The sequence below is a fragment of the Sarcophilus harrisii genome, chromosome 1 (assembly GCF_902635505.1).
Source record: "Sarcophilus harrisii chromosome 1, mSarHar1.11, whole genome shotgun sequence".
Classification (NCBI taxonomy): Eukaryota; Metazoa; Chordata; class Mammalia; order Dasyuromorphia; family Dasyuridae; genus Sarcophilus; species Sarcophilus harrisii.
Genome location: NC_045426.1, coordinates 191,021,995 through 191,047,071, shown reverse-complemented (window position 1 = coordinate 191,047,071; position 25,077 = coordinate 191,021,995). Strand labels below are relative to the sequence as shown.

At 35.0% G+C, this 25,077-nt stretch overlaps 1 protein-coding gene across 6 annotated transcripts in view; it reads right to left on the bottom strand.

Moving 5' to 3' along the window:
• Nucleotides 1–965: 965 nt before the first annotated feature.
• Nucleotides 966–25,077, bottom strand: part of RHOBTB3 (Rho related BTB domain containing 3) — a 109,731-nt gene continuing 85,619 nt past the window's right edge. For 2 of the 6 annotated variants that reach the window (XM_031967820.1, XM_031967811.1), the window contains exons 10-13: nucleotides 22,063–22,236; nucleotides 18,969–19,135; nucleotides 16,336–16,432; nucleotides 967–3,846 (exon numbers count right to left, since the gene is read on the bottom strand). In XM_031967820.1, the coding sequence (XP_031823680.1) occupies nucleotides 3,731–3,846; nucleotides 16,336–16,432; nucleotides 18,969–19,135; nucleotides 22,063–22,236 (554 nt within the window). In that variant the 3' untranslated portion in view covers nucleotides 967–3,730. Of the gene's footprint in view, nucleotides 3,847–16,335; nucleotides 16,433–18,968; nucleotides 19,136–22,062; nucleotides 22,237–25,077 lie in introns of all 6 variants that reach the window. The other 4 variants (XM_031967840.1, XM_003759830.4, XM_031967826.1 and 1 more) reach the window with 3 other exon arrangements.

The window sequence follows — 25,077 nt, the reverse complement described above, 5'->3', positions numbered from 1 at the left end:
GATATTCATAAGTATCACAACTTCACATCTTCATTGCTCTGATAATAGCACTTTCTTTTATCTTGTCTGCAGCTGTTCAGAATGTGCAGATGGTTCAGGGATACAACTAAACTTTATAGGAAGAATTTTTGAGTTATAAAAGCTATTATATTTTTCATGTACAAGTCCACTTCATGCTTCAGTTTTGCGCAGACTTTTTAAAAACACTAAAGAATTGCTTCAAGGAATTCCCAACTGGTCCAATTTTTTTGGTGCAATTCAGTTCAGTTCCACATAATTAAATACGTACTCAAACAAGGCACTGAGATAATTTATTAGATAAAAAGATGAAACAGGATGTTTAACATAAGAGTAAATAATCTTCAGAAAGACCTTTTCTCTAGGCCTTGATATTATGCAAAGAAGGGATCCATTGACATCAGACTGCCAAATAGGTTCAATATACAAAGAGGTGATGAGATATGTATGATGAGATGATGTATGTGCTATGTAGAAGACGTATTACATTATGTTGAGGATGAAGTGGAGAACTATGTGGCCTGAATTATGATGCAAACAAGCATCAATGAAGAGCGCTCCCATGTTTACCATTTGTATCTAAATGTCAAACAACTTTGAAAGACTTAGAACTCTGATCAATGCAACAACCATCCAGGATTTATAAGAAAACAGTTTGCCTACCTCCTAAAAGAGAGATGAGAGACTGAGTACAAATTGAGACTTAATTTTTTTATCATGACCAATGGATATTTATATAATATTATATAATGGAACTTATTTTTCTTGATGTGTGTTTCTAACAGATTCCCCTTTCCCTCCTTTTCTAACTTGGGTAAAGAAAGATAGAATGGAGAGAAAGCAGAATTTCATTAACTTTTAAATTTAAAAATAAAGTAAGATAAAGGTCAGTAGCATGAACAAACAGTTCATTTTAATCTATAAACAACCAAGGTAAAATAACACAATATAACAAATTAAATTTGTTTTTTTAAAAAAATTTATTTGTTACAAAATGTTAAATACTAAAGCTAAAAACATATAAATTTAAGTCAGGCTATATTAAAAGACAAACATATCCTTCTGTTTGTGAAATTATTAAAAGTTTAAGTTCAATGCATGCCTTAATGAAATAAAAATAACTCTTTTAAAAACCTTTCAGCCTATTATACTATGAGTGCAGTATGTATGTATTTAGCTACATGTGAAATGTTAAATCTGATCTGGAAGGTAAAGTTACTGCATTCTTTGAACATCCCAAAACAGAGTCACCTCGCTGATTAGGATCAAATATCTTATGCTGATGATAAATTCAAATGCTGTTACTAAAAATTCTATATGTCAAGCCTAATCTCCTGACTGTAATGAACAGAATGTGGTTAGGAGTGCATAAAGAATGGACCTCAACCAGAAAGAAAAGTCCTCAGTCTTACTGTAATACAGTATAATCTTCTCTTATTAAAATGGTTGTTAAATATATCCTAAGAGAAGCAGAGATTAGCTCAAAGCACCTATTTAACTAGACTACTCTGTCATACACACAAACACATGCATGTACACACACAAGCTAGAATGTACTTTGAATAACATACTTCCTCTAAGATATTTTACAGGTATTTTCTAACAAATTTTCTTGTGCTTTATTCCCAACCTTTTAACAACTTCCAAAATTTTCATCTGAAATAATTCTAGAGATTTGAAGCTTTTATACAGACCAATTAAAAACTGAGTTGATTACTGACTTGATGAGTTCTAGAGAATATGTGTCATCTGGATTTCTGAATTATAGCCAAATAAGGTGGAGGTACAGTATTTTCATAATAAAACCCATGCTCGACACCAATAAATCACTTTCAAGTACAACTTTCTGCTCAGGATCAAACACTAATAGTTATTTCTCTTCAATTCAAATTATAAGATTTTCCAAGAAAAAATTTCATTTTATCTGTTAATCTACATACATAATTTTTATTTTCTTAAATTTAAAGCCATTTAGATTTTAAAATGATGCTATTTCTATGAGGGAGAAGGAAGTACTTATGAGAATAAAATGCTGTCCTTGCCTAAAAACATCTATAATTTGCATTCCTAAATCAATCCTTGCCAAAGGAAATTTATCAATGCTCAAAAGGGATTTTAATGAAAAAAAAAAATGTCTCCCCATTATTTCTCCAGGCACTGCCTGATTGAGATCCATTTTGCTAGCCAGATGTCTGTTGGGATATTATTGTACATCCTGTGTATCTAAGGGATGGATTTTTGCCATTTTACTAAATTTCATACTAAAACTTTCCTTGACTTAATAGGTTCAAAGGTCTCTTCCTGATTCATAGCTAAAAGTTTAGAAGATAAAAAAGTAATGTGACAACCAATACAAAACAATCTGGATGCTTTCAAACTTGTGGGTTTTATCAATATATCTACTGATACATTTAATATATAAGAAAAACAGCAATTCTTCCCTCCCTTTTACTGTTAGTTTCAATGAATGTGGGTCTTAAGTCTTCCCTCTGACTTATATCCTTTTCTTAGAACTACTTGTTTTTTCTGAATACTCTTGTGAAAGGGTTTTAATAATAATGTTTTTCACATAGTTATTTAAAGTCAGCCACACAATCTTGTTTAGGTTTTGTTTTTGTTTTGAGAAGGATTCTAGTCACCAGAATCCTGATGCTGAGCTACACATAGGCCCTATGATATCTAAAGCTTAGAAGACTATTTACAATTTTAAAAAATCTTTTCAGTGTTTATTAGAGAAAACATTAGGAAGTACCTTTGCCTGTAAATGTCTTTAACCCCTTTACCTTCCTAGTATTAGTTGTTTTGATCAGTATCACACATGTGGCCATATAACATGGTCATTTATTTGCACACACAAAAAATGAAGTTATAAAACTTTAACAGGTCACTATACTCCCAAACTTACCTGCCAAACATGGGTCTGGGCTGCCCTTGCAAAGCAGAACCCTGGAAGGTGGCACCTTAGTAAAAGTCAATTCTCCTATCATGAAGACTTCCCTCCAGCATGTCCCCCTTCCTCTCCTTTAAAATCACGGGAATGATTTTTCTGATAATGCTACATTTCTTGCTCCATCAGGAATCCAGCTGGGAAGCACCAGAGGCGCAAAGATCGTGAAGGGGTTGGAGAAAAGTTGGGTAGCAGAGAAGAAAAACCTAAAATATCCCTTCAAGAAGGCTCACTTGACACAAAAATGAAACAAGTACCATTTCATTTTCAAAATCTCAGGTACATGCCTATATCCCTGGGGCAGCTCTTAAAAGAGCCCCAAATCTGGAAGGTATAAGAGGTTCATGAAATGTACCAGTACAGAAATAGCTACAAAGTTTTTCAATGTCCCCTTATTTTAACATTTACCATTAGATATAATGGAATTTATGTTTACTAATACTATGCCACTGGTTTTACAAAAACTAAATTAATTTAAACATTTCTTACCCAGAAGTTCACAATATTATGGAAGCAACAGAGCATTTTAAAAGATGTGGCTGCACAGCAGCTTTCTAGGCTGAGATAAAACCGTATTCTAGCCTATAGTGTATTTGGATCCCTTTTAAGACAAAAGTAGTTATCTCAAAGAGAACTAACAAGCACACACTGTACTGTATGGGCGTTTGTTGAACATACAGGTATCAATTTCTGTCCTCACTAAAATTTTACCGCTGCTCACAGATCTTCCAGTCTTCAAAATCAAGCAGAAATACAATCTTCGAGTTACATTACTATGCAACGACATTTCCGGGAGTGAACATACTTCCTGTATTCTGCAAGTTGTTTCAAATATATGTTGGATGGCCATCTGTGCATCTCAACAAAACTGCGTTCTTCTGCTAAAATTTTTAGGGAAGGAAAATGTGTTAGATGTAAAATATTTAATAAAAAACACATACATGCAACTAAAGGTTCTAAAAGTTCATTTCAAACATGTTTTAAATATTATTCCTTCAAGTCTGCTTTAGTTTGTAAGAGTTCTAAGTCCACTGAAATGTTTCTTTAATGCTGCTATAACAGACCTTGGATAAATAACAACAACTCTACCATGCAGTACTTTTCAGTTTACAAAGCTTTTCTTCACAGCAAGTCTATGAGTTATGCAGTGTCAATATTATTGTACCATTTTATAAATGGGAAAATTGAGACATTAAATGGCTTGCTCAGACCTACACCAGCCCTAAGTGGTACAGTCAAGACTTAAATTCAGGTCTTTTGATTGTCAAGTCAAGCCCTCTAGCACATTAACATATCATGTATTAAATAACTGGCCAATAAAGAATGCCCTTGTGGGGAAATATTTTATAGATATGAAGAAGAAATAGAGAAATATTAAACTACCACAGAGATAATAAAAACAGGAAACTAAAAACTTGTTTCCTGGCTGAGTTTGCACCAAATTTCACACTAGCAAGAAGTTCAAAAGCAAGAAATAAAATAGTGTTTGGTTGCGAAGGTTTATCTCATTTTTGGTTCTTTCGGCTCTTCTGTGGGTATTTGGGGAAATCTGTAACTAGCCAGCTGTTAGGATGAGAAGAAAAGAAAAATAATGGCCAATGCGGCAGTCATTAGAGAAAAACCATTTGTAAAAGCTTTTGATGCTCAAAAGCATCTGGGATTAGAGGACTAGGAGAAAGGGAAAGGGGAAAGATCAAATGGTAAGATAAAAAAGTCATATGAGCAAAGCATAAAGACAGTGAAATAATATCATATACAGTCCAAGTGAATCACCAAAGAAAGTTGAGGGGGTCCTGTATATTTCAAAGGACAATATCTGTAATCTGTGTAATAACAGAGCTCTATTAGATATGTAGATCCAGAGAGAGCTTTTTTTGTTGTTGTTGTTGAGGTAATTAGGGTTAAGTGACTTGCTCAGGGTTCCACAGCTAAGAAGTGTTACATGTCTGAGGCCAGATTTGAACTCAGGTTCTCCTCACTGAAGGGCTGGTGCTCTATTTACCAGAGAGAGCTTTTAAAGATGATATCTTCTCTTATCTGACCTACTAAAACTGGAAATCTTGGTAAGAGAAAGATGTCTTCCTCTGGCCCCACTCAAGTTTCCCAAATTCATCACAAGTTGAGACCTATTTAAGTAGTAACAAGTAAGCTGAAGGAAGGGGAGAATATACAAACACCTTCTTGGCAAGACCCAACAGCTGTTTTACCTTCCACATGAATCAACTCTGCAAAGTCCCAGTAAGCAGAACAAAAAGGACATACATAGCTAGGTTATATTGAGTTAATTAACCTGGAACTTTCTGGGTCATTGTCTCATCCTCCACACCCACATTTGTGTAGGGTTTGGCAGAGCTAAGATTAAGATTTTTAGGTCTCCTGATTTCTAGCCTAGAGATCTTTATACTAAAGACAAATAAATGGTAGAGGACGAGAAAGTCAACAAGCATTTACTGAGTGTGTACTATGTGCGGAGCACTGTGCTAATAAGGAAGAAGTAAAGAAACTTATAAAAGGACAAAGTAAGGGAAACACCAGGGGGAAAATAAAACAGAAAAGAGACAAAACAAGAGAGGGAATAATTGGACTTCACTTCAGCTTTAGGTAACTTTTATTTGAATTTTAGAAACCTACTCAATTGGAATTTTTAAAAAATTTCATAGGATCAAAATGTAGCAAAAAGACAACTAATCCAAAACCCCCCTTTCCCTGGCTCTGCCCAGTAGCTTCCTGGAGCCCCTGAGGTCAGGAAGAGCTGAGGTAACAACACCACTTAAGACACTTACTTCTTAAGGAGATTCTGTGAAATGAATCTTTGGGCAGTATATTGCATGATTTAGACATCCTACATTGATATAATTAAATGTTAGCATTCAATTAAAATTTTTGTTAAATAATCATTGTTATCATTTATATTTCTTGTATGAGTTGTTATTGGCAATCTTTCTGCAGTATCCACATACCTGTTGTACATATTTCTATGGCCCAAGAAGTCTTCTCTAATTATCATTGATTATATTATTTAAAAAAAAAAAAAAAAGACACTTACTTCTTGTGGGATTCAGGACAAGTTATTTGACCTCTGTTTGTTCAAGTTTCCTTATTGGTAAAAAATGAGAATAATAATAATATCATCTATTTCTTAGGTTTGTTGTGGGAATCAAATGAGATACTTGTAAAGAACTACTTTGCAAATCTTAAAGGACCATTAAAATTCTAGTTATTATTTGACATGACAAAAGTGGGATCTACTAAAATTTGGTAATGTGCACAATTTCACACAGGTAGAAAGAAAAGCCCCCAAGGCAGAATTTTAACCCTGGTTCCAGAGGCAATACTCTTTCACTAAGCCAGACCATCTGGGGAATGGGGACTATTTGGGGGTAAAAATGAAGAGAGGGAAATGAAAATGGGAGAAAGAAATATGACAGGAAAAGGGGAAATACAGGTAGAGTCAAGAGTCCTTGGGAGAGAAGAAAAACACTTAAATCAGACTTTTTCTGCATTCCAATTTGCAGTTAAAAATTCAAGAGCTTTTAAAGGGGCAGTTAGGTGGCGCAGTAGACAGAGCACTGGTCTTACTAGCTGTGTGATGCTGAACAAGTCACCTAACCCCAACTGCCTCACACACAAAAAAAAGTTTAAAGCAAAAACAAAACCAAAGTAAAAACAAAGCCTGACATTTCTAAAAAATAAAAACAAAAAACCTATTCAGAGGCAATCATAAGGACTTCAGATGAAGGACATCTCTGCACAGTACAGATTCCATAAAATTAATAGATAAGAATATTCACAAATGATGGTGGACCCAATCCCTAGGTAAATATCAGGCTAACAGGTACAAAGCAACATTAGAAAACAGGACCAAACTGAAGGTCTTTGTGCATGTGCACTGGCATTGGAGCTCAACATTTGTGTTCTAAATCCTGAAGTAACAGGAAAGAATCACAGCATCTTCAGAGCCATCACCTTAGGTCAATTTCCCACAGGCAGGAGTCTCTGAGGCTTTAAGATACAAAGCTCAGAAATTTATGCTGGAAGTCATTCTTTATGCCACTATTACACAAAGCATAAATTCTATGCCCAAACTTTGCTGTTACAGTTTAATTTGTAATTTATGAGCCTAAGTATGCATAACTTAAGGGAGGAAAGTATTATTCATAGCAAAAATGTAAATAAATAATTGATTTAATAAATATTTAAATAAACAAATCTTAGAACTAAATAGATATTTGAATTACAATTTTTAAAAATAAAATGGGCTAATTTTATACTAACATTTCATCCAAATTAATGATGAGGATATATAAATTACTTTAAGATTTGGAAAATGCTTTACATATTTTCTCATTTGAGTCTCTCAACTCTGTGAACCAAGGGCCATTATTAACTACATTTTAAAGATAAACAAACTAAGGCTAAGAAATTAAGTGATTTGCCCAGGGTCACACAGTAGGATTCTACTCAAATTCAGGATTTCCTGACTCTAAGTCTAGAGCTCCATCTATTACTTGCATTTTTAAGAGATAACTTGATAATATGCAGATACATATAAATTATGCATTCATATTAACTTCTTGCTCATTTTCCCTTACCTAAATTACAATGGAAATTAAGTTATATAAACTAAAAACAAACAAACAAAACAAAACAAAACAAAAAAAAAAACCACATGCTATTTACCTAGAAGCCAAATCCAACACAATTTTCTTCTGCCTGGGCAGCAATAACATTAATGCAGTGATTATCACGATAGTGAATGACCTTTGATTTCTGACAGATGATTAGAACCCTGTTTTATTTCAGTCAGTATTAATCAATCTGATATGATTCCATAAGAGTAATGATTCTAAGTTTTGTATACTAATATACAGAATTGTGAACTACTAATTAAAGTTCAATTGCATAACCTAAGAATGCTGAATGACCAAATGCAGGACAGACCATGGTGTCCTAATGTGATATGGAAAGTGACCCAAATTATTTTTGTACTTCCAGATCACCTTCTCCTGCCCAACATGAATGAGTCATAAACATGACCACTTCATCAGCAGAGATGACCATTGCCTTGCCCATCCTGATGCATTATTTCTGGCCCTCCTAGAGGGTCCAAATCGGGATCTATTAACCGATGAAATTCTGTATTTTCCCATGCCTCTTTCACATGTTTGGGTACTAAACCTATAAAAGTAAAGTCCTTGGGAAAAGAAGGCATCTCAGATTGTAAGGCAGATCTGAGGTCTACTTCATAAGAGGGGGCCATTTAATAAAGCTTTTGGTTTGGAGCTCTCCTTCATTGTTTCTGTTTTTGTAGATTAGACTATTGTCCAGATTTGACTGAGGTAGGAATGTTCATCAATCAATAATCCGCACTTTTAGATCAAAAGATCACAAATTTAGAGGCAAAAGAGATTCTAAAGGTCACCTAAACCAAATCTCTTCATTTTACAGAGATTTGTCCAAGATAATAATTTGTCTAGAGGTAACCAAGCTGGGATTCAAATCTGGAGCCTTGCTCCAAAGCCAAGGCTCTTTCCTATGCCATGCCCTTATTAGAAAGGTTATATAACTTCTTGATTTTATTTATATTTATTTTGGAGATGCAATGATTACTGAAAATGTTTAAAAATATTTTTCAAGAAGCTGTGTTTTTAACATGCCCCAAGAGAATGATGCTATTCTGTATACGTTAATTTTTCCTTACTCCTGTTTTTCACTGATTCAGTGATTGCCTACTCTCCAGCCATCTCTTCCTTGCCAATCTCTCTGCTACTTTGGAGAAACTTCTGCCCTGGATCCTTCAGCATCTCCCCTCTTTCCCATCTGAGGTGACCAATTTATATCCTTAGCAAATAAAACTGCTTGGCACACAGTCAAGTAAGCAATAAATGTTTTTTTTTTTTTCATTCATTAAATTCATTAATTCATAATAACATGTCTTGTTTCTGTGAAAAACATGGTCTAAGTCAAAGGGGTCAAATTCCTAGTCTCAACACAAATCAGATTAAAATTGAGGAAAATTTAACAAAATAAAACAAAAATACAACACAACACAGATAATATTAATTTGCAGTTTTCTAATATGCTGCCCACAAGGATGCTAGACTACCAGTCTAGGTAAATAACAGAACTATTAGAACTGTGTTTTCAATGAAGTCTGAAAGAAGGCTGTTTGTGTTCTCAACAAGATAATGAAAACCATAAAAGTGGAAAGAGGATGTGACAAGGAATCAGGAGACTTGTTTTCAAATTATAGCTCACATAGTTATAGGAGAAAGGTCTGGTTATATCACTGCTTGTGACAATCGAGTTTCCTCATTTTTAAAAGGTCAAGATTGAAGAAGAGGTCCTTCCTCATATTAAATGCTATGATCTGGGTTAAAATCCCAGGCTGGTCACTGATATGTATATGAATATGTATGTGCAAGAACCCCAAGACCACCATTAAATACAGTCCTGGTGCACAACTCCAGGGAGAACTGGAAATATCGTTAAACAGTAGTATATCGGGAGGGCCACTGTTAATTACACAAGGAGGACAGTTTTGGAGATGCACTTGCAGGCATGCGGGTTATTAGCTCCCATATTGCTAAAAACCTTTTCTACTCTATTTGGTCATGCTTCTTACTAGAGAAATATTCATATTCTTATTCAAATATTCATATATTTAATCAGTTATTATTGTTTTAGAGCTTTGCCAGTGAGCAGTTTTACAATCACCAAGGTCAATTTGTGGCTAGGGGCTCAAGGTGAACAAAAGAAAATGACTGATTCAATATAAAAATTCATAGAGCAAAGAGAAAACTCAGTCTTGGATCTTTCTTGGCAATTGAATTAGCTTCTTTGGTTGAAGAGGTTGGGACAAGCTGTGATCGGCATGGGAGTTTGGGCCTAGGCCATTTCCCCTTTCAATTGTTGTTTTGTCAGGCTGATTTGAAAGGAAAAAGAAAATCATTTTTCAGAGTAGAGGACTGATGAAGGAAAGAGAAACTGAATCTATGGAAGGATAAATAGGGAAATTATCAGCCCACTGTCATGACGATTATTAGACAGTAGTAGGAACAAACAGAAGCCCAAAGCCTTTAATAAATAATTTAAGTACTATATAAAGGGATCTATCTATGAATATTGTAAAAGGAAGAGTATACGGCAGCTAGACAGAACAGTGGATAAAGCACCGGGCCTTGAATCAGGAAGATCTGAGTTCAAATGTGACCAAAGACACTTAATAGCTGTGTGACCCTGGCCAAGGTCACTTTATTCTGTTTAACTCAGTTTCATCATCTGTAAAATGAGCTGGAGAAAGAAATGGCAAACCACTCCAGTTATCTTTGCCAAGAAATCCCCAAATGGGGTCACTAAGAGATAGATACAACTAATTGACTAAATAACAACAACAAATGGAGAAAAAGACTTGGGATAGAAAAAGCCATCCACATCTAGTAGGAGAACTACGGAGACTGAATGTGGATACTATTTCCACCTTTTTTTGGGTTTATTTTTCTTTCTCATGGTTTTTTTCCTTTTGTTCTGTTTTTCTCTCACAATATGATGAATATAGAAATATGTTTAAAATGACTATACATGTATATCTGATTGTTTGCTGTTTTGGAGAGGGGGAAGACAGGGAGGAAAAAAAAATTTGGAACTCAAAATCTTACCAAAATAAATGTTGAAAACTATCTTTACATGTAAATGGAGAGAGAAAAAAAATTATTGAAAAGTAAAAAAATAAAAAGACCTTAAAAGTAGAGGATTAAGGTGGAATTTACATATAGAATTGATTTTTTTACTTCTTTTGGCAGAGCTATCGGTATTGAACACTATCTACACATTAAGGTCTGTTGTTCTCTTAAAATATCACAAGCCCTGATGATATATGTTGTTAAGACTATTCCATAGCTTTTACAATGAATATTCTATAACTTAACAAGTAGAATAAATAAAAATAGGAGATACCCAATATGAGCATAGTTTTTAGACTGTGTATTCAAGAAAACTATTCCATAACTTATAGAACAAATAGTCTGTGATTTAACAACTAGAATAAATGAGACACTCTGTGTATGAGCATAGCTTTTAGATTGGATAATGGGTAACATGGAGAAGTCAGAGAGAAAAGAAAAAAAAAAGAAATATATGATGCAGTCTGCTGATTGGTTAAGTAGTTGGATATGGGATGCCCACTTATCCAGAACCTAATTTGCCTTTTTTCTGCCTGACTCCAGGGAGAGTATGAAGGGGAAGGCCCTTCTAATCCAAAGCCAAGATGCAGTCCAAGATGGGTTCCAGTTCTCTGCCTCTTTTTTTTTATTCTTTCCTGTTTTGGACGAAGGAGACTGGTGATGACTTTGTATGTTTTCAAAGTTTAGGGGGGAGAGAGAGGAAAGAGCAAGAGAGTGTGAAAGAATGAGAGGGAGAGAGAGAAAAGGAGGGAGAGAGAGCGAGATCAAGATGGAGAGAGAGAGAGAGACAAAGAGAAAAAGATAGAGAAAAACAGATAAAGAGAGACATTGGAAGAAATGGGGAGGAGTATACTACCTCCCAAGGTAGAGGTAGTATAAGGGAGAGGGTACCTCCAGCTGTTTTTTTTTGATGAGAATTACTTCTGTTCTTTTATGGTCAAAATATATATCTCTTTGTTAAAGCCAGTAGATGTTAGTTAAGTGAGGTCAGTGTACTAATCATGGTCTGGTAACCCTAGGGAGAACATACTGGCTTGAGGATTTGAGCTGATAATTTTAGAGGACACACCCAACTTTTTAGCTTCCCTTGGGAGCTCTTAGGGTGGGAAGGCATTGCAGCTTCATACTGGGAGAATATTTCCATATTCTTGAAATCAGGGTCACTCACTGAACACAAAGGACCTTCAGTTGGTGTTCTTACATGTGAACTCTATTCTGGCCTTTTACAGCTTGGGTGGCCTAGGGATAGAACACTGAGCCTGGAATCAGGAAGACATCCCTTTTTCAGTTCAAATTTGGCCCTGGATACTCCCTGTGTGACCCTGGGCAAATCTCCTAACCCTGGTTTCTTCAGTTTCCTCATCTCTAAAATAAGCTGGAGAAGGAAATGACAAAAACCACTTTAGTATCCTAGTTTTTAGCTTTTCCTTGTTTTTTTTTCCCCCTTTCCAGAATTGCCACAGGATTCATGACACAGGTTTCCTAATCCTGTATCTCTTGTATACTCATGCTTTATGCCACCTGTATTTATCTATTGTCACATATACTAGGTCACAGAATATTTGTTTAAGAAGTCATAGAATAGTCTTTTTGACAACACCCATGATGAGTGCTTGTGATCCCCAAAGAGAACATTAAAGGTTTACATGAGCAGCTACAGGGTAGATAGAGTACAGGGCCTGGAGTCAGAAAGGATGCTCTAGACTTCAAGATTTACTGTGTGCCCTGGACAATCCCCTTAACACTGTCTGTCTCATTTCCCTTATGTGTAAAATGAGTTAAAGAAGGAAATTGCCAACCACTCTATTATCTTTGTTGTCATGGTTATTAAGAGCCTTATCAAAAGGAGGAAAAATGCAATACTAACAGCTCTGTTAAAAAGGGAGGAAGAAGGATTTGGCAACTATTAAATTCCACTTTAATTATTTGTTTGCAATGATATTGGAGAGATGTTTGAAAGAAAAAAGAAAATACCTCCTTTTAAGACTTAAAATTGTTCCTTAGCAGTGTTTTCCCCTTAAATAAAAGATCTAATACAATAGTATGGGTGATTAAATATTTGAAGATAACATCTCTGATTGAGAAATGTGACTAAATATAGCAGAAGAGGAGGTACTGAGCAATACAGGAGCTGATGACCCATGTCTTACACTCCTGCAGGTGCACCTCCAGCACTGTCCTTGTTAAATAATTAGCTGGGACACTCCCTGCTGTATTACTATTGGACTATATTTTTTAATTGATTCTCTTGGTTCCCTGCCACATACTTTCCCACTGGGCTCCACAAGCTTTACAAATGAGATCACCTTAAGGTCAGACTAAGATACTTTTATGTTTTCAGTCATCTTGGAGGGGACACAAAATGGACCTAATTAGAACCACATCCCACTCTCCCAATAAATAGTGTAGAAACACATCTGTTATGCCCTTAGACTACGTATCTCACAGAAACAAAACACGTTGCTATAAACTGGTGAATCAAATGAATGAAAAAGCATTTACTGCATACTTACTTTGGGCCAAGTATTATGCTAATCACTGGGGATATAAATTGGCAGCCTCAAATCAGTATAGGGAGGGAATTCAGGGCAGAAGTTTTTCAAAGGCAAGGAAGAGATGACTACAGAGTTTTTACACTGACTCAGTGTGAAAAAACAGGCGTAAGGAGGTAATTTTCTTGGAGCAAATTCTAAAAGTCCAGATTTCACTTTATAATAAGTATTCAATGTTTTCAGTGATCAATGTTTTTTCAAAATAAGTGTTTTGCAAAAAAGAAAACACAGGACTGTGGAAAATGAAAAACAAAAGTTAAGCAAAAGAGATTCATGGTAGCATAACTGCAGTGATCTTTACATGCCTTTAAACATACAGTAAAATTTCAACTAGCAAAGTCTCCTAACAAACCAAATGGAATTTAACTTGTTTTCTCTTCTTCTGAGATAGCCAAGTTGTTTCTAATATCCTATGACCAGGATACACATCCTCTCACAGTTAGGGAAAATGCATATACAGCATATGAATAAAATTATAAAAATGAAGAAATCCTGGTGCTGGCAGAGTGGATAGAGTGCTGGGCCTGGAAGACCCGAATTCAGATATAAACTGTGACATTTACTAGCTGTTAGTTCTGGGACAAGTCACTTAACTCGGTTTGCCTCAGTTTCCTCAACTGTAAAATGGGGATAATACAGGCTTGTTGTGAGAATCAAATGTGATAGTATTTGTAAAAAGCTTCATGCAGTGCCTGGCCCATTGTATAAGCATTACATAAATGTTAGCTATTATTTTTATTATTACAACATTATCTTCCAGGGATTGCAAAATCCTATATAAATCATCCATGTAAGGTTTCTACAGATTTTTTCCATTTTACAAAAGAAGGATCAAAGGCTTCAAGGGTGGCCCAGTCAAGGATGTTTTCTTGCCCAATTCAATTAAGTGCTTTGTCTATTTGCTTTCTGAAGCACTTTTTTTTTCCACTCAGACAACTAATGGAAGCATCCCTTGCCTTTGGGGGGAGAAAGGCAGGATATATTTAAGTAGTCTTTTTTTCTTTCATAGAAAAGGTTTTCAATAAATATTTGCTAATTTGGTTTAAAATTTTTTCTTTTCTCAAGAAAAAAAATCTTCATTGTATTGAGAATTAGTAATTAATCAACATACATGAAACACCTACTATGTCTCAGGTAGCATACCATATATTAAGGATGCAAATCCCTTCCTACCCTTCCCCAAAATGAAATAAGCGCTACTCTCCAGAAACATACATCCTATTGGCAAAGATAATATGCATTTATATAAGTATATTTAACAATTCAAAATAAACACAAGATAGTGAAATAAAGTCAAGGAAGGAAAGCACTGGAAGGCTTCATATAGAAGGAGATGCTAGACCTGTGTCTTGAAGGAAGTCAGAGAGTTGGTGAAGCTGAGGTCAGAAGGGGTACATTGTAAGTCTGGACAAAGTCAAAGCAAAGGCATGGACGGAGAAAATAGAGGGCCGTTGGTGAGGAACCGAAAGAAGGCCAGTTTGTCCAGACTAAAGTTCAGGAAGAGGAATACTATATAATGAGGTTATAAATGTAGGCTGAGGCCAGGTTACAAAGACTTTAAGCTGAATAGAGTTATATTTTATCCTAGGGAGCTTCTGGAGTTTATTGAGTGGGTTTAATGACCCAGTTAGATCTGAGCGTCAGGCAGCTGGGTAGGGCAGAACTGAGGCAGCCAGACCAATTAAAAGATCACTGCAATTGTCTTAAAGTCAGGTGGTGAGGACTTCCACTAAAGTGCTAGTTGTGTGAACAGGCATTAGGGGTTGGTTTCCAGATTTATTGATGGGGGTAGGAAGGGCCAGATTTGACAATTGTTTTGTTATGTGAGGTGATGGAGGGATAAGGAGTCAAAGTTACAAAACCGAAGAACTAGAATATTATTTTCTGCAGCAACAGAGAATTTTGATAGAGGTCTGAGTATATGGGCAGAAAGATAGTGAGTCCTGTTTCAGACACATTAAGTCATATGACCCATATATATATAAATAGTAGTTCTTGTAATATATATACATATATAAAAAAAAAAACAAGAACTACTATTTATAAACAGCCCATTCTGCTAAGTTATTCTATTTGCCTTCTATGTCATTTGTTCAGTCATTTCAGTTGTGAACAACTCTTTGTGACCTCATCTGGGATTTTCTTGGCACTCTATTCACTGCACTACCTCACTTCCTATGTAGTTACCTACTTTTGTTTTTTAATACTCAAACTCACTCTGTTTTGCTTTGACACATATCTCATATATAATTTTTGCTCTACATATCTTATAACACCACCTTTGGCTCAAAGCAGTAAAAGGCTTATTTTTTTTTTCTAAACTACTTGCTTCTAATTTAAACCTATAAACTTAAGTCTAGGGAAATCATCAGGTATACTAGAGTAACTATGATAAAATGAAAGAAGAATATGAAAACAGACATTTGGGGACGGAGGAAGCAATGTGGTCATGTCTCTGGAATGATCACAAAATGTCACAGGAAAGAATTAGCTACAATATAAAGTATAGGCTTTCATTTTGAGAAATGTCATACCAACACACCTGCTTCTAAGTTAGAGGTGCTTTCTGGGATTTGAAAGTTGATTTCCAGAACAAACTTTCACTATTTTAGGAACATTAATTCTCTATTTATATATGTGTGTGTGTACACACACACACACACACGTATACAATATGTATATAATACATATATAACATGTGTATTTACACATACACATTTGTGTGCCTATGTTTACTTAAGAATTTTTCAGCAGAGACCAAATCCAAATTTCTCTCTCTCTCAGAATATATTAAAACCAGTGAGATGAGATGGACACACACAAAACAGCCCTAAGGGGGCACATTTTTCCTTCCTATTCACAAAAAAAAAAAAAAAAAAAAAAAAGATAAAATATTTCAATGAATCACATGAAATGGGAACATGCCATCTCAAATGCTCTGAGCAGATTTGAAGTTTGTTTACCTAACACAGGTTGAACATGGATTCAATGCAACATGTTTAATTCACATCTTAAGAATAATTTTCACTGTTATTCTCACAAGAACAATCATACATTTCTGTTAATTATACCTCAAATCTAAGTACTGTGATCCCGTTACAAAGTTTTCTTTTTAAAACAGGAATTGGCAAACTACCTGAAAGATCTTGAAAATCTGGCTTTTGACTGAAGATGAGGTAGTTAGTGGCAATAAAATGAAGGAGCCAGGTTGAAAGGCAATCAGAGTTGTGAAACTGCAAGAAAAAAGGGAATTAAAACAATACTGTATGTGATGATCACCAATGTTATTAGGATGAGGAAAAGATACAAGAGAAAATAATGTTGTGTCCTACAAACAAATTTAATATAACTCAGGACATGATGTTCTAGATACACGTTTAAGCAGGGGTCCTCAAACTTTTTAAATAGGGGGCCAGTTCACTGTCCCTCAGACTGTTGGAGAGTCGGACTATAGTAAAAATAAAAACTTTGTTTTCTGGATCTTTAAATAAAGAAACTTCATGGCCCTGGGTGAGGGAGATAATCATCCTCAGCTGCCGCATCTGGTCCGCGGACTGTAGTTTGAGGACCCCTGCATTTAAGGCATGTTAAAAATCAGATTCAAATCAGTCTTGACATAGATGATACTTCCATGAGTCCATGTGTCAACCAAAAGAGAAGAGACCTGTCATCATAGCAAGTGTTGTTCTTGGTGCCCTCCTACCCCTTTCCTGGAGGTGGAAGTGCTCCCTACATTGATACCAAAATAACATCTCATGGACTCAGTCTTCAGCACCTTGACCATGAAGCAACAGATTCTGAAGTCATAACTATTTCTGAAGACTTGGGGGGGGAGGGGGTGTGTGCTACATACTGCAGAATAGATAAAATAATTCTTTGCAAATTGAAGTATGTGCACCACTATTCTTCATTCTAGGTACTGGAATCTGAACGTTATCTTCAATAACCCTGAGTCAGACAAATTAAAAGTTTCAAATGTCAAAAACAAAAAGGAAAATGAGAAAAAATTAAGAAATGTAAACAATGTTTCTTTAAATAAAAAAAATACATCTTATCTATTCTCTGGCTACATCTATAAAAATTCAATGCTTTATGAAACATATATATTTACTTCATTTCCTGCTCCAGGAATTTTTTTTTTTTTAATTGACCATGATAGACTGTTTAGGCTATTAATGTATCAGCAAAATGGAGGCAAAAGCAAGGAACCAAGAGATGATAATAACAAAATACCATTTTTCATGGCAAGCAAACAAAAGCAAGGAAGAAATGCACAACTAAATTGCAATAGCTGTGGCAAGAGCTTAAAAAGGTGATTGCAGGCAGAGTTTTAGGATGAGGTTCCCAAATTTCCCTGTGAAAGCAGTAGTTAGGATCTAGGAGAGCCAACTTAGGCTTCTAAATTAATCTTATGAACCTAAGTCCAGAAAAATCACATCAGGTATACCAATACTTTTTTAGCAGAGACAAACGTGAGGAGGAAAAGGTAAAGACAAACAAACAATCCAACAATAACAACAACAAAAAACAACCTGGGGGAGCCTGGAGACAAACATGATTCCTATAGGACCTATGATAAAATGAAAGAATATGAAAACAGACAATTAGGGATGGAGGAAGCAACGTGGTCATGTCTTTGGAACCACAAAATATCACAGGGAGAAATTAGCTACTATATAAATATAAAAGTATAGACTTTAATTTTGAGAAATGTCACACCCAATATGCCTGCTTCTAAGTTAGAGGTATTTTCTGTGATTTGAAAGTCGTTTTTCAGAACAAACTCTCACTATATAAGGAACAATTCAAATGAGTTCTGACTGGAGGAAAAAAGAAGTTCTAAGGATAACATGACAGAATCATCATGATGCTGCTAACATTATGACCTCAATAATCTCACCTTCCTCAGTTCATCCTAATCAACCAATACAGAGCTGAACAGTCTATTGGAGGGCATAAATTATTCTGTTCATCTTCCAGGATCATAGGCACTCAATAACAAATCATCAATGCCAAAGCAGGAGATTAATTAAGTTAGGTTTTAAGATTTCAAATCTTAAAGGAAAAACTTTCCAAAACATTTTCAAAATGATCATGTTTCCTTCCTTTTCTTTTCTGTACTATATAAGATCATAAAATGTCAAGAGTTGAAAACAACTTTAGAGGTCATCTGGTCTAAACTTTCTCATTCTAAATTATTTTCTCCCAAGCTGCTTACTAAAATGTGACATTTAGTGACAAGAAGAACTTGACAAAGTACAAAGAGTTATGTACTACTCATGACCCATATTTTAGTGAACTCAAAGGATATAGCCAATCAACAATAGCATTAAGTGCTTATATGAAGGACAGAACACCTAGCCCAAGACCTCTACTTATTAAATATGAAAATTGAAGTACAGCACTAAGTGGTCATATATACAGAATTGAAAACAGCTCCAAACTTTCTATTTTATGTAAGTATTGGTAAGATTTATATGACAAGGAAGAGATCAGTATATCAATTGACCAGAAATGATTCTAAGTACACAAATATAGATTTTTAAATGTATAGGTGTATACGCCAGATGTAACAAAGCAAAAAGACAATATCACAAAAGGAAACTGCAATAAAAATTACTTCCAGAACACCAAATACTAGCCTTATCTTTACTGAGGCTGATTATAATTTCTTCCTTAAGAGAAAAGAATATCAGCAAAATGAAAGCAATGCAATTATTTGTATACCCAATTGACAAATTACAAAAAAACAGTTAATTACTAAATTACCTTAGCTTTTTTAAGTAGGCCCACAACACTGAGGCTTGTTGATGCCAGTTCTCTACTGGGCATACTCTGCAGTTGTGTAATAATATAAAGCTCACAGATGTGCTGAAGTCGAGACACTTGATACATTTCAGCACAAATCAAGAGAGACATAGCTTGCAGAATGCTAGCTGAAGAAAAAAGAAGGATAAACCAGAAAATTAGAATCAATAATCTATCTTACATGTGCTTTTAAAAATATATATTTTTCCCAATTACATGTAAAAACAACTTTCAGCATTCATTTTTGGAAAGATTTTGAGTTCCAAATTTTTCTCCCTCCCTATCTCCCGTCCCTTTCCAAGATAGCAAGCAATCTAATACAGGTTAGACATGTGCAATCACTTACTTTTAAAATCATGTTGAGCAAATCATAAAGTCAGAAACCATATGAAGAACCTTCTAAAACCCATTTCCCTACCTTCAGGCACTCCTGTGGGAGAACAGTTTCTGGTGGAGTAGAACGGCTCATCTCACCAGCCCTTTCTCTTTCTAGGGAGGTTTTGTCCATTATGGTGAAGTGACCAAATAAAAGAATCTATTTTTAAAGATATCCCTAAGAAGATTTCTTCATTGCTCATCCTAACCTACTCCAAGGTTATTTTAATAATACACCTTACTATCAAATCTTCCTGCTAACTGATTTCAGCTTTTCATTGTATGGAAACCTATTTTCTCTTCAGCTGAAATTAAAAATATATGATCACCATTCTATGGGTATGAGGCCTTCTCATGTTGAAAATTATCAGGAATTCATATATCAGCATTTTTTTTTTCCTTAATTTTCTTTCCAGTTTTTTTTTTAAAAATACAAACTGTTTATTTGTTTTAAATTCTCCTCACAGATAAGGTTTTCCAATCCTCTACTCATCATTGTGGTTCTCATCTTAATATCCTTAAATTCTTCACATTCCTCTAGCTTTATGTACTATGATATAAGTGGCCACAGTACTCTGAAAAGTGTCTGACTAATATTGAGCATAATGGGAAAAATCACTTCAGGTCCTTTATGCAATATTTCTAATGCTTGCAATCCCAGCATTAAGCATGACTTGGTTATTTTCTCTGACTCATAGCTTTTCCCCACCCTGCTGGTAGTAATTGCTGGTATTTTGTATTGGGCTTTAAAATTTATAAAGCATTTTGCAAACATTATGTCACTGGAGTCTCACAGTACTTGAAATAGGTATTACTGTACAAGATCACACGATTAGCAAGTTACATGTGGTATGTGAACCCCTGAATTTGGGTCCAGTACTCTATCTACTGTGTCATATTTAGTACTCTATGGGCTGGTATCAATCTTTAGTGAGGTTCATTCTGTTTTTCTTTTTTTTTTCCCTCATAATTTTTCATATTTGCTAGCTGCAGTTTAAGTTACTGAGAAATCAAACTTCTCTATTACTTTGAATATCTGAACAAGTCTCAATTCTAAAGATTCAAATAGCCCTACCTAACTAAAATAGCAAGATAGACTGCCACATATAAGATGCTGAATGCAGGTGCACCATAGAATATCTGTTAGTTAATACCATCTTTGCTTTTCATCTATGTAATCTCATATGATCAAAGGCCATATAAGTTGGAGAAGACATGGGACTATCTAGCTCAACCCCTTCATTCTTCAAAGGGGGAGAATGTGGCCAACAAAGGTGAAATGATTAGCACAAGGTAACAGGAATTAACTACAAAGTCTGGTTTCAAACTCACCTTTCTGGCTCCAATTTTGATCTACTTTTTTCTTATTAGAAAAACAGATACACAAAAGAAACTTGATTAATTGATCTTTATTTAACTAATTCCTCAATTAACTTTCCAATAATTTTTTAAAAAATCATTGATTTATGATCAATAACTTGTAAGACGGAAAAGTTTTAATTTTACAATTTCTAAAACTTTCTCCTAGATGGGACTCATTAGATGAATTTCAAATGGGAAATAAGCTTACTTTCTACTTTAGTGAATTATAATTCCAAAGTGGGAGACAAGAGGAAGAAAGGGAAGGAAAGTTCAAAAAATATAATAAAAAAGAAAAAAAATCCCAAGAAGGCACACTGACTAAGAAGTATATTTCCTTTTTTTTTTGTTTGTTTTTTAAATTTTTGTGCATTGCATGCTGCTGCTCTCATTAATGGGTACTTAACTCTTACCTAGTACATGTCACAATAGTTTTGTCAGTTGGGTATTGGCCCCATGCCTATATTGTTAAATCTTCAGGGATTTCGGGAGGGGGTCTCACAATATCTCCAGAGTACAAATATGAGCCAGAGGGATCAGAAAGAGATAGGATGCTAGCATGTTGCTGGCACATGGTTTTGGCTCCTATCCCAGGAGTGTCCTGGAGAGATCAAGACAAGGAAATTCTAGCACTCCCTTGGGCATCTTGAATGACTCTGGAAGTGTCTGATGAAGATTTAGTTTAAAACTTGGCCTTTCAGGATCAATTTCTCCTCAGAACAATATAGAAGCCTGAGGGAGCACAAAGTGTTTGGTAAGAACAGAATCATTTCAGATCTCTTAGGGATCTTCCAATCAAAAACCAGTCCTAAATCAAAAATTCTCTCTCCCCTCATTCCTCTACTCACAAACTCTGTAGCTTTCCTAAGCTCAGTACCTACAAATCTGGAGAAGTCATAAACTCCCAAGAGCCAGTCCCAGATCCTAGGATCTGTCTTGTCATTCCATATCCACAGTGACTTTAAAACTTCAAAGAGTCTTTATTTAAATCCTCCCCACTGAGGATGTCCAGTTATTGGTCTTTAACTCAGACCATGCAAACTGATTACACAAATTTGATACACCTTAAACTTTTCAGTAATATAGAAACTTCTATAAATTCAAATTTAAAGAAAACATCTTATTGAAAATGATTTAATCAAAATAGATGAAAAGGAGAAAAATAAGTAAAACCATGATTCCAGCATCCCATAGACTCCATGAGGGAAGGGATTGTTAATCTTTTATCTTGAGATCCCAAGCACCTAATGCTACCTGATACTTAGAAGATGTTTAGTAAAACTGGTTAGATTGAACTGAATTGAAGGTTAGAATTGCTTACCTGGACAGCAAGAGTCTGTATACAGATATTCTAAAAAGGAAAGGAAAGTTTCTTTGGAAATCCCATAAACTGGAACCAGCACACTATTGGCTTCAAGGTAATTGCCATTAAACATAGCAGCCATCACCTTACACCGAGCTACCAGGACAGCTCTGTGGGCTGGCACAGTAGAACCTAGAAAATTTAGAGGACAGTATTTGTAGTCAGACAAGTACAAATTAAGTCTTAAGATGGCCTGTCATTAGATTAATATGTATTTTAGGTCAAGTATTTTATTCAGCAAAGTTTGGGCTTATTGTTAGAAGATGGAGTTATGGGTCATGTCCAATACAATGCATAAGGATTTCCTTGGATTTCCTTTACTTGGCAAATAAATGAAACTTCAGCTTGCACTTTCAATTCAATAATTTGTAAGTCAGATGTGATCAAGTTAAAACTTCATTTATAAATGCTGGTAATCAAGTTAAAACTTCATAAATGCTGGGAAACAGAATTACCAAACTTACGTGTGATGCTTGACATTATTTCCTCAGGAGGAGAAAATGGTCCTCACTAATTAACCTGAACCAACAATAACCACCAACTAAGCACCCACACCATGTACCTCCCCAGGAAATAATACCACCCCTTCCTGATTATACCACCCACATATCAATCATCAGCTAAACTTGGCTAATCTAGTAGTGAGTGCCAATGAAAAAAGAGTGAAAGATAAGTAGGCCAGCAATAGGCCAACAATGGGAAGGCAGCATTTCCTGTGGGGGACACTTTACTTTGAAAGATCACAGATGAGTTCCACCTGGAGTCTGTTTAAAATGTAGAATATTCGAATGCATATCATATTGCTTGACTTTTCAGTGGAAGAGGGAGAGAATTTGGAATTTGAAATAAAAAGACTGAATATTAAAAAAAAAACTCTGTAATTTTTAAATAAAGTAAAATAAAATAAGTTTTACCAACTTACAACTGCATTAAGATTTAGAATATCCTTATTATAGGATCTGAGAAACTATTTAATAAAGTCTTGTCAACTCCTCATAGAAGCCACTTGCAAGCTACTATAGCAAAGCCTCCTGATCATGTCACCACAAAGCTCACCAGATGGATGGTGGGAAATTGTCGTTTTCACTATAGAAAATGAAAAACCAAGTTATTCATCTTGAGGATGATGCAAAAGTCACTTCTGGTGTGGGGAAATAAGGAGATACCAACAAACTCTAGCACCAAGAAATGAAAAAATTTCATTAGCTGCTCCCTACATCTCCATTTCCATGAATATTTATACACATTGAACTCTTTCCCGTGCAAATTTCTAAGGCAGCACATCATAATGGGCAAAGCACCACACATAAGTCAAGAAGACAAGAGTTCAAATTATGCTTCTGACATTTACTAGCTGTAGCCTAGGAATTAAACTCTCTATACCCTAGATTCCTTATTTGTAAAGTGGAGTTAAGGAGCAAGGAATAAATGAAATAATGTATGTACACTATTTTGCAAACTTAAAGCACTTTCTAAATAAGACTCATCATCATCATCACATTGTCCTAAGGGTTTTAAATGATAATTTTGTGCTGAAGTCAAGTAGTAAATAGGGTCAGGGGAAATATGTATGAAACATTTTCAAACGCTGTTAGGGAGGCTGCCACACCATGGGTAGGCTAGATTGGAGCATAGAACACCTGGAGTATGGTCATGAAGGGAGCCATCTGATAGTTCTATGTTTTAATAAATTATTTAAGCTGCTATATTTTGGTATCCTGGGACAAAGTCCCAATCACTCAGCTTTATTATGGTTTGAAACTATTCTTAAGCCTAAAAAGGAACCTTGGCTCACCCTCTGTGATTCTCTTTTTATCAAGTATAACCACTGATTAAACAAGTTCCATACCAACTTATAAAACTTTTAAGTATGGACTCTTTTTTCAGGAAAGAATATAAATCTCAATACCTGTTGTGATTCAATCATAATATCAGTACTCTATGATCACCATTCTCCCCTTTCTTTCCCTTACCCTCTTTAGGACTGTACTCTGAGTTCAAATAAGTTCCAAAGTAACAGAAGAAAAGAGTTTTTCTAGAAAAGCAGGCTAGTTGTCTCAGCTTATATGTCTGTATTATCTGTATACAAAGATCAATAGCATGGCCAAACACACAATGGCATTAGACATACAATCTTAGGATTTAAGGATTTAACTAGAATACAACCAAAAAACTTTAAACATTCCCTTTTAAATGAATCAAAAGATCTTCTGTTGTGATATAAATAGCAAGAGTTCTATTGGACAAAGATATGGAGTGGGGCTGTGGGTGAGCAGGGAATTCAGTAAGCCACCAGACTAAATTTAAATAGAGCTTTCAAGACTTAATTGTTTTTTATAAGGCTTTTAAAAGTACCAACAACACTTCAATAACCCAAACCATTTATTTTATTGAGAAATTTATTTTTGAAACAATTATCCTTCTACTTTTGAAAAGTGAAATCCTGGGTAAGGGTAAAGTCTGGTAGTATTGTTTGAAAATAGAATGGGATCAAAAAGTCTTTGAAAAGACATTTATAAAACAGTATAATACTTGACTATAGAGAATTCAAGTATCACTATTATAACTTTTCTTCATAGAAAGTTGCTAAAAAGTAATGTCAGTGAAGTGTTTTAAAGAACAATATTCATCCTGCATTAATTCAACAAGCAGTGTAGAAGGAAAGTTTAAAGATTTTTTTTTAATCATAAAAGCAATTCTTTCCTTATCTAAGTTTAGAGATCAAGCCTCAATTCCCAGTGTAATGAATGATTTTCCCACTACAACACATGATCTACTTTCCACTAGGTTTCCCCTGGCATGATGGGTGGCTGAGGCTGCCAGTTTCTACAAGAGAGAAATCAAGCGGCTGGTTCCTCATTTACTTTGCTGGTTTTGTGTGTGTGTGTGTGTTTGTTTTTTAATGCTGCTCTTAACCTCATTTACTAGCATGAAGATACTACAATGGAATGATGACTGAACCAAGAATGAGAT